The sequence below is a fragment of the Apaloderma vittatum genome, unplaced genomic scaffold (assembly GCF_000703405.1).
Source record: "Apaloderma vittatum isolate BGI_N311 unplaced genomic scaffold, ASM70340v1 scaffold3743, whole genome shotgun sequence".
Classification (NCBI taxonomy): Eukaryota; Metazoa; Chordata; class Aves; order Trogoniformes; family Trogonidae; genus Apaloderma; species Apaloderma vittatum.
Window position 1 is genome coordinate 21165 of NW_009709694.1, and position 15816 is coordinate 36980.

General features: G+C 39.2%; 1 protein-coding gene across 1 annotated transcript in view; it reads left to right on the forward strand.

Moving 5' to 3' along the window:
- The window catches only part of LOC104272109 (RNA-binding motif, single-stranded-interacting protein 3), a gene marked incomplete at its 3' end in the record, with an annotated part of 320963 nt that overhangs the window by 13017 nt on the left and 292130 nt on the right, over positions 1–15816 (forward strand). The window contains exon 2 of the mRNA XM_009867013.1: positions 14172–14230. Coding sequence (XP_009865315.1) covers positions 14172–14230 — 59 coding nt within the window. The remainder of the gene's footprint in view (positions 1–14171; positions 14231–15816) is intronic.

Below are 15816 nucleotides of genomic sequence, written 5' to 3' on the forward strand. Positions count from 1 at the left end.
TGCAAGTCAATAAGAAAGATTAATTTCATCACATAAAAATCCCTTATCAGAAATGGAGGAAAAGGTGTTGACTACCCTATCTTCTTCCTTGTGTCTTCCAGTCCTCCACTGTACCTCCCTGTACCAGCAGGGATAAGGGGAAGTTCTTGTAAGGATGCTGTGGGTCAAGGAAGAGGCAGGGAGTCAGTTTACAGTCTGTCCACATATAGAGAGGGCTTAAGCTGTTTTGCGAGTACAGTAGTTTTATTTTACCCATTGTCCAAGACCAAAGGGGAGAATTGTCTGTCACTCCAAGGATCGGACTTTACTGCAATCTAATGTGAAATTTGCAGATCTTCCAGAGATGGTGAAGGCAACAGGTTGCGCTGATTCCAAAGCAGCTAAAACAGCAAAAAAATGCAGCACGCAGATATTTTCTCACATCTTCAGGAAGTTTTTACACGCTGGGCTGAAATGCATTCTGGCCTTGGATATCCTGATACCAGTGACCAGGTAAAACCAATATGAATTCAAGTCATATCTGAGTTAGAGTTCATTTCCACATAGGCCTGGTAGAGAGGGAACTGCGTGACGATCGTTGTTGGGGGAAGGTAGAAGAATTTTAATCTAGTGCAATGGAAGTAAAGAATGACAGAAACCAGTGAGAATTATTTTATAATAGCTCATTTGGAGATTTTATATGGTATTTTCTGGAGATGATGAACTCTTGGTATGGTTAAGCTCTGAGGTTGTTCTGTTATTTCCCCTGTGCGCTTTCTGTGCTGAGGAGCTGGGGAGGAGTGCCACCGTGTCTGTCTCTGTGGTGAACAGGATGGTCATTAATGACCATGCATAGAACAGTAGAATGGCTGTATCCTAGGGGAAATCAATTTTCTGCAGAGAGCAGGGCTTGTAAAGAGTAGAAAATTTCCACTGAAGAGAGGCGGGGGGGGAAGGGGAGACAAAATTTACAGAGCAGAGATTAAAAAGTACAAAGGCTTCAAAAGTGAGGGACGACTCAAAAGGCTTTCTGTTCAAGGTGGATTTCCCCCCCCAGCCCATGTCAAGATTGGGCGGGTCTGTCTGGAACATGCCAGTCTTAGAGATGGGAGAGAGAATGGCCTTCTGGAGATGGGTGACACGGAGGGGTTGGAAATGAGGCTGCCTGGGATTTAAAACAAATGGTGATTCCTTGTTAAAGTGTGTTTTTTCTTTTAGGCAGAAAACAAACATGCAGAACTGGGTCAGTACTGTGCAATTAACTTTTGAAGGAGCATCTGTATTGCAGATGCTTGTGAGTTTTAGAGCAGTGCACTCAAACCTGGGACTAAGTTAAAGCTACCTGAGCCAGCTCCATGCTCTCCTGCAGAACTGACACGAGTCGGGCACGGACAGGTCCTTGTGTTTCCTCACTGTGTGTGGGTACAGTTGGGGATTCATACTGGGGTCGTTTTCTTCTGTTGTTCTCCACTCTTACACATTTGTGTCTCTTCTCTGGATCACAGAGTTTCACTATGGCACTGAGTGTGTCTCTCAAATTTGGATAGCCCAGTGGCTATGAAAGTCCTCCCCCACGCTGTAATGGTTTACTTCTCTCTCTTCTGCTGCTCCTGGTCAGGAAGAAGGCTTGTTTTCCCTAGGATGCTGTCATTTCACTCTCCTAACAGATTTTGAAAAAAAAAATATTTCACAGGGGATAAGGGAACTAAACTGTAACTGATGTTAAATAGCACCATTCAAATAACAGCTCTAATAAGAGTGAATTTGCTTAGATTTTGTAAGTATGTTTGTATGTTTATATATCTTTAAAATGTAAGCAGACATAAATCTTTACATCTCAAACAAGAAGATGATTCTTTTCTGAATCTGTTCAATATTAAAGGCTAAACCAGAGATAAGATAACATTCCCATAAATATGGAAGCTTGAACAAAGGAGCTGTTGTCCTGAGAATGTGGGAATCAAAAAGCAACTGAAGTCTAAACCTAGGAAACTGTCTTACAAAATGGAATCTTGAATGTACAGTAGCTTTTAATGGCTCTCAGAAATTGCAGAACAAGGGCAAATCCATAGGTCTTTCTCTTGATCCCAGTGGTCTGTGGAGCAAGCCCAAAGAAAGCGAAGGGCAGAGGTATATGGGAAGTGAATAGCTGGAGCAGACCTTTTCTTTTGCTCTGTCTTCTTATTCAAGATGTTGGTCTTTTTGAGAACTTCCTTTCTTGAACAGCAGAAAAGGAAAGAGTCGGCAGCTCCCGTGGTCTGAGTAAGTAAGAGGAAGTGGGCAAACACTGTTGGTGAATAAGATGTTTCAGGAATGCATAAATACGTGACCTGATACTGCAAGTGCTTGGTTTATGAGTCTGCCATTGAGTGCATTCAGGCCTGTCCAGAGTATGAATTCAGTTGTTTGCAGTTGTCACTGTATGCAGACTGTAGCTCTGTTTCTTGTAGAATGTGTCTTCGACACCATGAAGACTGACTGTGTCCTTTTTTACATGGGTTTTGTGCTGTCTCTGCTTCTGATGAGATTTTCAAAAAGCAGTCAGCTTGCCACTGGAGGTGATCTTTGTTAATTTTATGGTACTAATTTTTTTAACCCAGCACATTTGACAGAGTATATTTTGGCTGCTGGAATATAGTTTATCCATATAGGATACACATGTCGTTTATGTGTGGGATAGTAGTAGTAAATTGAGGGATGTTAGCACTGTGGTATTCATAAATCTTGGATTTAAAGATTTATGAATGCCACAGCGCTGACACCATCTCTTTTTATAAAGTGGGGAGTAGAACACAGGGTGGATTTGTTCATTGTTATTATTTTATTTTTTTTTTCTTCCACAAGGTTGTTTTCTGGGCCCTAAAACATGCAGCTTCCAAGCAGTGCTTTTTCCCTAGTTGAGAATGTTCACTAATATTTGATGAAGATGTTGCCCTTGGTGTTGCCAGCCCTCAGAAGTTTATTGCAAGGTTCACAATATTTGTTTCTTAAACCCTTAGATCCTGAGGCATGTGATAAGATGGGAATCTCCGCTTTCAGTTTTAGAAAAAATGTTGGTTTCTCTCCTTCATGACTGTAAACAGACACATGAAAATACAACCCAAATCTATCACAAAGGCTCAAAATATCTAAGCAAGATAAAATATCTCAAATGTATGAATTTCTTATATAATTTTTAATACCAAAAGTTAGTTTCATAACTTTTTGATGCGTTAGAGAGCAACAGGAATGGTCAGTACTTTACTCCTTGGCCAGTTACAGAAGAATTATGGATTTATGCCAGTGAAGCACTGTTTTCTCTCTTTCAAGGTATGCCCAATATTCAGAATGTGGTCTCAGTTTTTCCGTGTGTACCTTTATATGGTTGGAGGACTGTATCTTATTTAATTAGTGTATTTGAAGGCACCTGAAGCCAGTAATATACAAAAGTCTTTTCTTGAGGGCTTCCAAGCAACTGAAGCTAGTTTGCTTCCAAATCCAGTGCTACTGATCAGATTTCAAGATGTGATCACTGTGTTTTTCAGTGAGTCCTTTGTTCCTGGGGGTAAAATTTCTCAGCAGAAACATAAAATATTTAAATTCTTGTTCCTTCCTCCAGAACTGCCCATGCATATTTCAGAAAGGATGGGCTACATAGCACATCTTTTTTCATAGCTCTCCATCCAGGGTTCGGCCCAGCAGGACCAACCAAGCGTCCTTTCAAGGACAGAAGACACTAAGTACATGAAGAGTGTATTTATTTAGTGAATCTCATGGCTTATCTAACCCCTTCCTGCTCAACGCTGGCTGTTTCTGGATGCAAGCTGAACCACAGCAGACCACAATTGGCAGCATTGACTTTTCTTCTGTAGAGGACTCATGGCCAAGGTGTCTAGCGAGAGCAGCTGGCACAGAGCCCAAGTGTGGAGGTTTTGGTTGACTAAGATTTGGTTTGTCTTAGGCTCAGAAATGCTGTCTGATGAGCAGAGAACTACAAGACATGCTAATTACGCCATATTCCCTGCCCCTTGATGTTGTCTTACAGTGTGACTTCAGCACTCAGAGACAGAAAACGAGGAGGCAGTTGCTCTGTGGGGGCAGATTGGCGCAGCCCTTTGGATGCAGAAGGAAAGGGCACCACGATTCTGAAAACCAAGAGCCTGATCCAAAGTGCACTTTTTTTATTAAAAAGCTTTTTAGCTCTCCCTCTCCAAAGATTTTTACCTGCCTGATTCTGTGAGGCTCATATGTTCAGTTAAGTCCACCTTTCTTTGGACAATAAAGAATGAAATGATTTATATGATAGACAAAGGCTGTAAACTGGATATCCTTTTACACCTGTAAATGTGTTTTTGCAACAAGTAGCTTAATTCCATGCTGTATTTACTTGCAGATTTTTAAAAACATAGAACATTTTAGACACTGTTCATAAATTACATTGCATGCTAGGCAGCTTCACCTAGTTGGAAATCTATTGTTGGCAAAGCTATCACCTAAGCAAAGGTTTTGGAGAATACTTGCTTTTGGGCCCTTTCCTGGGAGTTGTGGTAAGTTACCAGCAAGAACAGATTTGTCCTCTTAAAACTAATTGCTCTACTAGTTCCAGACCTTGCACTGGGGAAAGGAAAGCACTTGCTGGCTGGAAACATGCGCGTGCATGTCCTGCTTAAGACTGTTTACTGTGCTGGGCCCCTAGGGAAGGCTTTCCGCACCAGACAAGCATGACAGTTTGTGAGCGTACAAATGCGTTCTAACCTTGAGAAACGTAGATTGTCTTCTTTAAGTTCAGCTGGGCTTCTTACATGCCTCAAGCTGTACATGTGCGTGTTGAAAAATATCATGGCCAAAGAGCTTATCCATTTTCACACTCTCTCCTGAGGCTGTCTTTATGTTGCAGAGTGGCACATATAAATGGACAAAAAAAAATTTGACTTTTAAAAATTTACTTGGTGGAGTTAAAAATTTACTTGGTGGAGTTAATATTCAAAGAAACTCAAAACAAGCCTATGCTGTCCCAGTCCTGGGAAAGTGATGGGAACTTCTGTCCACGCAATCATAAAAATCCAAATCCACGCTCTTGTTGTTTCTCCTTGAAAATGTCAGGAGAGAAAAACGTGCTTCTCTGCACCCTGTTGTCAAGAGTTCAGCCTTTGAAAAATGCATACAGCTGTGATATTCCAGCCCTGGAAATAAAAGGATTAAAATAAATATATGGAAGAAAAATAAGCAATTCTGTGATGTAGTTCTTGAAAGGTGTATTTGCAATGTAAAACTCTGAAGAAACAGTTCCTCTCAAAACTGTGTTGTTTCCAAAAGACATCCCAAGTACCTGGATTTTTCTAATTTGTAAATAATGAAATGGGAGTTCTGTGAAGTCAAGAAATATCACTCACATTTAATTCTGTATGAACTCTATAAAATGCTTTAGCTTTACATTATCCGTTTGAGTTCACGGTCCCTGGTGGTAGCTGCAGTCCTTGCTTTTTTCTTTTTTTTCTGTTCTTTTATTGGCTATTACTGGAGAGGAACCATTTGACTGAGACATATGTGTGTGTGTTGCAGACATTGAATTCTGCTAAGACTAACTTGTTTTAGTGAAATGTCAGAAAATCTGCACAAGCTGAACGCTCAAGAGTTCTCTTGAATAATGAGGCTATTGTTAAATGATTGAATACTTCAGAGATTAATATCATGGTATGCTGGCACGCTGGTTCATACCAACTGTAATTTGACAATGAATCCTCCGTAAGTAAGCAAGACTGTGAATGAGAAATCAGATAGAAGACAGCACAGCATGCAAGAACATACAAAGTAAATAAATTCTACACACTGAAATGGTATGTTGGGGAGGTTATTTCCACAATATCTGAAATAATTGAATTGTTGGATAGAGGAAATTCAAGTTTGCTTAATTTTCTTCCATTGCTGATGAGCAATGTCTTTATAGTTGAAAAGATAGGTTTGGAATTTTTGGGTTTTTTTAATTCCCCCCCATCCTCCTTTGAAAATTAGGATATGCCTGGCATTATCATTTGTGGCAGGCTGCTGTAAACCACATTTCATTCTGTGAAGGTTTGCAAATCCCTAAGCTGTCTTTCCAATAATGCAGCCTATCATTATACAGAAAAGTTAGCAGCACTGCTAAGTGTCTGCAAACAAAAGTTACATTTTTTTTTTTAAGACATCTGAATTTTTACAAATATAGAATAATTAGTAGTTGAAGATTTAATGATGGCCCAGAAGGACTGAAGTGTTCTGCACAAAATCATAGTTATTAATGTGTGTATGAATTTCTTTTTCCATACTTAATTTAGCAACTGTAGAATATTTTGGTAATTAATTATTAACACTGGTTATTTGTCATTGCAGAACTGTGAGGGAAAAACATAGCTTTCTATCAAAGCAAAAATATAAATGTCAGAATTTTTATTTAAATATGATATACAGTAATGTAATCATGTTTTAAATAGTCTTAAATAGCTTCAATATTCAAACATACAGATATAATTTGAATATGATATATAGCTCTAATTCAGAATAAACAATGTTTAGAATAAAAACTGCAGCTAAAAGCCAAGTGTCTTTCTTACAATAAACTGGGGAAAACCACTGTAAAATGTCAGGCTTTTGTGTGGAGTGCCACTTTAGTAAGTGGCATTTTATTCTGTCTTGGGTATCAAGAGTGTGACAAATCTGTAGCCTTCTAATAAGCGCTGTGAATAGGATTTGTGCTTGTACCTACTGAAGGCAATGAAAAAAATGCCTTTGATTTCTGAAAGTGTTGGATCAAGCCACTTATTTTCATTTACATACAGACAGAATTTTTTTTTTTTTTTATTTTGGCAAGGAAGGAACCAAGGCTACAGGAAAAGTTACCTTTGGTTACATTTGAACTACTAAAGTGATATACTTCTCACAGGTCTGGAAGTTCAAGTTCTTTCTATTTCCAGAAATTTAGTATCTGTTTACTTTTCATTTACTTCAAATTCTGTTTTACCTGACTCAATTTCCCAAGTACTAAAAACAATTGCAATAAGTCCCCAGAGCCTGTACACTGTCACAGGGGACTGTTTTTCCAGAGGTGAATGTGCATATAATGTTTAAGTGTATGAATGCTAATTAGTTTGAATAGGAAATATGACTCTGTCTTTTTCAGTAAATACCTGCCTTGTCTTTTAAATACATTTTCTAACTTGCATGTGAAATGCCTCTATCATTTTAGTGAAGATGAAGGCAAGATGCATTCCAGGGCTGTAATAGCAGTAGGTTTTAGGGACACTGGAAAGAAAATCTAGCATTTTAAGAGCAGAGGGACTTTTTGGTTGTAGGTCTTTCTACACCACACATTTTAAGAGGTTTACAGTATTCTCTGACCTAGGTTGTTGAAATTTTACAAGAAGCAAGCCACTAAAACTACCGAGTTTTACATTTTTTTTCCATAAAAAAGCACCAAAGGACCTACCACAACTGCTCCAGGGCTGTATTAGAGGCCTGTGATTTGAGCTAAATGGTTCTTGTATCTTCTCCTGAAAAGCAGGATTTCTGAATATGATCTGAAAATGCAGTGTAAAGTAAATGGCATGATCCGTAATCTGAAATAGCCTTACAGGTTCTTTCCTCCTAACTTGGAGCTGTTATTCAAGAGAATAATATGATTTTAGGTCTTATTTGCCTAAAGCAATAGTAGCGTTCACAGACATGTGTGTATAGTTATTTTATGGTGTTTGTAGCTTCTGCTTCTGAAAAATGTATTTTTAGTGGACATGAGGTGATGGTGAATAATAGGTCCATGTATGAGTCGCCTCACTACACCCTTAGTAGTAAATACCTTTACCAGAAGATATTACTGAATACGTATACATTCTTTCAAGTGGTTCATGAGCTTGCATTCTCTTGAAAATTCACTTCTCATAGATGTTACGATATTCATTACTGTCTGCTTAAAGCTGGTCTCCTAACTGCATAGTTAGGAACAGAAATACAGAGTTTGAGTTTCAAAATTGCTGAGCAACACCTGCCTTTATGGGATTTAAGAGGCCTCCCTCCATTTTTTTGTGGTGTTTTTGAAACTCATGGACAAGTAAATTGCTGTAATAACTTGTATTATATTTAGCAAAGGAATAATTTCTGTGAACTTGACAGCCAGACTGAGGTAAGTAGTGAAGACAGAGCAGCCAAATGTTAAACTCTTACCTAAGTACAGTCAGTTCCCTGCAACTGCCTCTTTCTGTTTGTTCCCCAAGCCATGTGCTGATCTGTGAAGATCAAAAGGTGCTCTAAACTGCATGAATTTTGATGTTGTACTTTTGTGTGAATACACAAAACATTTTTTTACATTTTTTTAATTATGAGAAAAAACAACAAAGCAGCTCAGACCTGGTTAATGGATAAAATAGTAGCGTGGCTTTTTTTTGAGAAAAATATGTGCAGCGAAGTCTTGCAGTCATTGAAATGTCCAGAACTGATCATGCAAATCAGAATTTTCTTTCTGAGTGAATTTCCCTTTTGCGTGTATTTGGATGTTTTAAGTTCGTGTGGTTATTATAAGAATAACATCTCTCTTAGAAACCCAACAGCAGTTCCTTCTGAACTTTAGGCCTTCGTAATGCAGGCTTTTTTTCCTCCCTACTGAAGTCCATGATTTTCCTAATAGAGTTTGCTTTAAACAAAATAAACACAGTTATGCTATTTATATATTAATTCACAAGAATGAAAGAGCCTCAGAGTTGCTTATCTAAATCCAATTACTGCTGGTCAAATTCATCTCAGTACAAAAGTTCTCAAGATAAAAGCATATATTACCTAAATGCCCAGAAATGCAGACTGTTTTCAGTTGGGTGAATTGTGCTCTGAGCAATGCGTGGTGCCTTGAGTGAACCCTAATGCTGAGGATATAATTATTAAGCTCTGAACTTGGAAATTACATGGTAGCTCCATTGGTTTAACTAAGCAGGGAAGAATTCTGTACACCGGTGATTCAGGTTTAAATCCCAAGTGTCACATTGACTTAAAGCATACAGGCAATAACTGGAATTGGGCAAAAGCTACATGTATTGTGCACGCCTGTGCACCTGCTGCCTTCCCGATGAGGATGGAGCTGTGTGTGTAGCCCTGACTCGAGCGAGTGCTGAGAGACCTGACCTGTCTGATCTGGTGCCCATTTTGTGTTATGGAACTTGCTGTGACCAGCCCAGACGCTGAGTGAAGGGCAGAATAAGACTTATCCCAGAGGCTTTTGTTTGCCATAACAATGTTGAAAGATGAAAAATTTTGAGTGGCCTGAACCAGTCTGGCCTCCCAGGAAATCCCTTGTTTGACCCAGCAGCTCTCAGGGGTGACTGTCCCTCCACTGGTTTACCATCTCAGTGTATTGCCTGGGGTGGGTGGCACCTAGTTTCTCTGCTTTGAGCTAGTCCTCGGCTGAATCTCGCTTGCCTGCTAAACTCTAGCTTTCCACTTGCCTTCCCTCCACCCTCAGCCTCCTGCAGACAGAAGCAGAAAATTACTTGAATTCTGTGTGTGCTGTGAGACAGCAAATTCCCATGAGTTTGGGGTTGGTGTGGGGAGTGGGTAAGGTTCACGCATCCTGCAAGTAGTATCACTTGCAGCTGAAGTGCTTCCTTCAGGAACTGTCTCTGTTTTAACAGCAGTTATCAAATAACTTCCCAGGAACCTCTGGGTCAAACTTTGTCTGCAGCCTAAGTGCTGATCGACTGCCTGCCCACAAGCTCTGGGAATGATCTACTGACACTGCAACTTTGATGTACATTGAGGGTTGCAGTGGGGTACGGTGGGACTGGAGCTCGAGACAGAAGTTTTTGACAGAATTCTGGTAGCTGGGGCTAAGCAGGGAGATTGTTTCTCTGTGCGCAGCACTGTGGGGTCTTCCCTTAGTCCTCCCCTCCATGTGCCGTGGCACACACTACCGCTCTTTGCAAGAGATGTGGTTTTAAGTGACCTTTGTAATTTTAATAGTGGATATCAGATGGTTTGAAAAGTTTCACCCCAAATCGCAGTATACAAGAGTAGGTAAAGATGTTTATGTTTGTAAGAAGGTATTTCCTCTTCCAAATTAATGTTTTCTTGGAATATAAGGATGCCCGGGCTGAGTCAGACAGGAATTTGTTTCAGCAGATGTGGAGGTGCCTGATGTTAAAACAGGGACAGCATGTGATGTTACTGCTCTGGTATCCTCTTCTGGTTTCTGGCAGTATGTGACTTTCAGGGGCTCAAATTTGTCTTCGCTTTTAGTTTCATGACAGGTTTTCCATCCTAGAAGCGATTTGATAGCTTTGTTTTTGTAGAGATGTACTCTGTGGGCCATCAACATGGGCTGTGGCAATGAGTTTCACAAGTAACTCTCCATTCTGGGGAAGTACCACCTTTGGCAGATTTTAAATCTTATAATTTTCTTGGCAGTCCTTAGGTATTATGAGAAACAATCATGACAGCTAGTCACCGTCTCACTGCACAGGTCCTTCTTTAATGAGTTGAAGTCCTGGTCTGTGTAGTTGCTCCTGACATTGAAGGTCTGAAATATCTAACTGCCTGGTTTTAAATGAAAATTATTACATAGGAAAAACATTAAAAGCATAATTGAATATAAGGAATTAAAAGGATTTGTATTAAAAAAGCATGTAAAGAATTTTATTTGTATTTTACTATGCATTTAGATAACACTTCATGAAGAATGTAAAGAAAAACAGCACATATATGTATGTAAATGTTTTGAGAAGCAATTTCGTTTCAGATGTTCAAGAGACACATTCTTGAGGTAGCAGTCTCACAGATTCATTACACCTATTCCGTTGGATACTGTGATGCAGTAGGTTGTTCTTAATGATACAGTCATTATGTTGAAAGCTTAGTAATAAGGTAATGAAATGAACTTAATTCCACAATTATCTTTTTCTGACTGAAATTTTTGATTCGAAATCTTTGACAGAATACGTTCATAGTCATAGGAAATTCAACAGTGCCTGTATTTTCTCATCACAAGCAAACCATATCTGGTACTTTTTACGTTAATGATTCCATTGGTTTGCAGAACAGAGGTGTGCAGGCTGTTGAATTTTATAGTAATTTCCATTTAAATATATGAAAACAATAGGCCAGCTTTTGTGGTGCATTTTATCCTTATTTCTGTGGGCATTCCCACTGAAGAATACATTTTTGGTACTTCTGGGTGAATAAAATCATAATTACTGTTCACACAAACAGAAAACCAAACATCTTTGGAGAGGAGACGTAACCTAATAGCACTTTCCATACATGCAAGAAAGAAACAGAACTACATTTGTAGGAACAAAATACTTTCCTGATTTCATGCAGCACACAAACTAAGATTCTTCATCAGAACTGATGTTCTGATTACTGTAAAATAATTACTTGAAATATTTAGGAAAACAGTGTCCAAATTAATTCCAATTACTTTTTTGTGGTAGCGCTCAGTGTTTACAGCGGTAGCTTAAATCGCCTGCATATGGCTAATTGCCTATAACAGTGTTTGTTGTTGTGGTGCCTCTTACCGCTCTGATGTCTTGTTTTTCAAATGGGAAGGTGCGCCCATAACTTTACATGCAGGAGGAAATCTCCTCTGAACTGAACAGAATTGCTTCTGTGAGTAAAACCTGTGGTGTAACTAAGTGTTTGCAGGATCACAATATGTAGCAAATAACTCTGGGAAATCTGTAATAAAAGCAGTGGAACCACAAGTGCCTGTCTCTGCTGGCAAGAAATGTTAAATTTTAGCTCTCACATGACTTGGATGAAACAACATATCGATTCATTAGGAGTGGCTGGACTGAAATGGAGGCTGGGTGTTAGTTTTTTTTGGCGGAAGTTTAGGTAGGGGTTGTGTTTTGTTTGAGGTTGTTGTGGGTTAGCCGCTGATTTTTGCTGGATTCTTTAGCCATATATCTGTCAGAGGCCCTTTACTGTACGAGATAGGCATGTTTTTGCATGTTTTTCATGTATTTGATTTTAAATTTAAATAAATCAAATAAATGAAGATTCACTGCGTGGGCCAAATTTCCTGCTGGGTAGGTTGGCCCACTTAACAACTGTAAATCACACCGGCAGAGAATTTGGCTTTGCCTTCTTGAGATATGTGCTCCAATGTCTTCAGGGCCAAAGTCAACTTCAGGTATTACCATGAAGAATTATAAAATTAAGTGGAACATAAGTGAGTATAAAGGCCCCAATTCTGGAAACACCTGAGGTTAGAAAAGCATGTGATCTCATGGTTAACAATAAATCTATTATGTATGTGTTTGGAGCTGAGCCAGCTATAGCAAAATAGATCCACAATTACTTGCCCACGTACCCATCATAATGGAGTGTAAAATGGGTTATGCAAAAAAAGTGGGGAGGAAGGCTTGTACAACTTTTTTGCTTCCTAAAAGATGGTTGAATTGGGGTTCAGCTTTGATTCCTCAAGCAGTTAATGCCTTTAGGTCAGTTTGCTCTCCTCCTGACTGTTTTCAGTCTGAAATAAAACAAAGCAAAACATGTTTTTCTTCCCCCGAATGAAAGTCAAATGGAAATAAATGCTTTTGTGGGTTCTTAGGGAAAGGAAAAACAGTGAAATGGAAAGTCTCACTTTGCATCAGTCCTGAAAACAGAGATGGAGAGACAGCGGCCTTTATCTGAAGCCGAGTGGTTACGTGCCACTCGCAGTGTGGGAACTTCAGCTGAGAACTTTGTCAGGCATGAAATTGCCGCAGATCTTCTTTGCTGGCACTGAAGAGTGTGGTTGGGGGAGGCTGTTCCCAGCCTTTGCTGTTGGTGCTGCTCCCCCTTCATGAGATACTTAAGTGTGTTTTGGGTCCCAGACTGAAACCCAAATACCCTTTTTCCCCTGTGAATGATGGTATCATTCCCTCTTTGGCTCACTGTCTGTTTGGGGTTTTTTGTTGCTGTTGTTGTTTTTCTTTCCTGTTCTACTGAATATGTTTACAGACTGATAGGACAGAGAAGAGTGTGAAATATATGTGGTACAGTGCTCTAGCTGGCCCTAGAGTCTTTTTCTGTGTAGTAGAAGGCACGGGTTTCCTCCTGAGGCAAAGAGAATTACATCCAGGTCTTCCACATCCTCGTTTCTGGACTTCAAGCAGAAGTCACTAACATCAAATTTGTATTGCTGTTAATAAATATTAAACAAGTCATTCTGCTGTACATTTCAGTGGTTTGTAATTGATGAACTGTTGGTTATTTTCTATGGGTGCTGCTTTGCCATTAACAGGTACAAATTTATTATAAACTTTTATAGAAATATGTACTGTATTGATGGTAAAAGTTATGTTCCATGGCAAAGTCTTCCAAATGAAGCCCAAAAAAAAACTAGGTAAGAACATTTTAGAAGTTCTTTTCAGTGATGCAGAGACCAAGACATATCAGTGACTTGAGAAATAAAATTATTTTCCTTATTCCCCTGAAGTCTTATATTCAGCCATAAATGCAATCTTCTGCCATCTTTTACCAGGGTTTTGTGATACTGTTAAGTCTGCATTTTTGATCTTAAGCTCTGTGAAGTAAAGACAGACACCGATTTTATGGTCTAGTTGCTTAATGCAACAAGTTGTAGCTGCCTGAATTCCCTCTTCATCATGTCTATCAAATGGCAGTGCAATGCCATGATATCTATGGGAAGTGATATAAATTCAAGTTAAGATTGACATTAATCTTGAAAAGAGCTAGGAGATGCACATAAATCTCAAAGGTTCTGTTTATATAAACTAGAATTTTAGTGTATGTGCATGGGCATGGGTGCACATGTGAGCACAGTTGTGTGTGAATGCATGTAAAAAATTTGCCTGTGGGTTTTGGGGTTTTTTGAGGAATCTGATCTATCTGTATTAAAACAAACCTTGTTTGGCAGCTAAAAATGAAAAAAAAATTAAGCAAACCTATTTAATTTAACCAAAGAAACCCTTCTACATGTGCTGATGTCCTAAAATCCTTACTGTGATAGCACTTGGGCTGGCAGTGCAGAGTTGTGACCAGAGAAGGGCAGGGTGTAGCAAACAACCCGTGCTTTTCAGGAGAACTCTAAACGTGTTTATTGAACCACAGTGACAGAAAGAACCTCTCCAGGAATCAGGCAAACATTCTTCAAGAGCACTAGATCTCTTACTAGTATACATGTGCAAAAATAGCTGTGTACGTTATTATATTTTAATAACGTGTATTTCTGGGTTTTGTTTTCTCTGCAGGTATGGGAAAATTGTATCCACTAAGGCAATTCTTGACAAAAACACCAATCAGTGCAAAGGTATGTGCAAAACACCCGCTCTATGAGTTCATTGTCTGTCTGAATGATTGACTGGTGGCTTGACTGCCAAGGCTTTGGCTCCAACTGTGCAATCAACATAATGTACGGTGTATTACAAACATATTTAATAATGCTAAAGCTTTGAATTGTGTTTCCAGTAACATTGCTCATTAATTTTTTTCATTAACAAACAAAATGAAAATCACAAATCAGAACAAGTATCAAATTGCTTCAGCAGAAAAGTAAATTACCTTCTAACCACATAGTGCTGTCTGATTTGAATGATATCATCAGTGATGCAAATTGATTTCCCATATAAAAATGAGAAACCTTTGGGAAAAGTTTGCCAAGCAAAGACTGGTATATTTTTTTTCTATTTTTGTGAAATCTTGGCCTACGCTATTGGAAGAAGAAAATATTCTTTGTGACACAAATAGATGCACAACTTGCAATAACAAGACATAAAAATGATTCCTCCTCTAGTTTTATGTTTTTAATTCTTTTGCTAATGTATGAAAATATTTTTTAATGAATTATAGCGTGTTTCATGTGTATGTATAGCTATATTTGCCTAGATAAATAGAGTAACATATCTAGTAGTATCTCAGGACTAGAATTGTTATTTATTTACTAGTTTGAAGAGCCATCATAGAGTCACAGGATCATTTCAGTTGGCAAAGACCTTTAAGATCATCGAGTCCAAGCGTTAACCTAGTGATGCCAAGTCCACCACTAAACCATGTCTCCAAGCACCACACCTACATGTCTTTTAAATACTTCCAAAGCTGGTGGCTTAGCCACTTCCCCGGACAGCCTGCTCCAGTGCTTGACAGCCCTTTTGGCGATGCACTTTTTCCGAACACCCAACCTAGAGCACTGCAGTTGTGCAAGTCATCCTACCATGTTTCCATTATGGCGTCTATGTTATTGTTTTCTTGCTGCACAGTGGCCTCCAGCTCCTCCTGTTTGTTGCCCATGCAGCGTGCATTGCTGTAAATGCACTGCAGATGGGTTACTGATCCTGCAGCCTTCTGAGGGGTGAAGTTCTAACCCTTACATGACCTTTCCTGGGCACTTCCATGGTTTCCGACACGTTGACCCTTGCATGTTTGTTGCCTCATGGATCTCCATCTTCTGCCTCCACTGAGAGTCCGTGGGGGAGAATCTGTGCTTTGAAACGGTACAGTAGCTTTAGGCTACTGATACACAGAATCCTTTTGGAGTAGTAAGGTCTACTAAAGTGGATTCTTCTGATAAGAAGCACATTCTGGATGACATTTCTCTATGAATAGTAAAAGAAAAAAGATGGTAGTACAGGAATATCTTACAACTGGCCAGATAGGGTGTAAAGAGAAGCAGCAGTTAGAGACATTGGGGAAATTAGGAGATGGGCCAAAATTCTGTCAGCTGTACTGGTGATGTTCTTGCAGTTTGTAGAAGCGTGTGCCGTTATTATTGCCTGCCACAAGAGCATTCATTAGCTGCTGAAGAGAAAACTTCACCAACATGATTGATCCCAGGCCATCATTAGAAGTGATACTGCGATGTGTTTGCTGGACATGCATTTTCATTCCTTGGAGCACTGT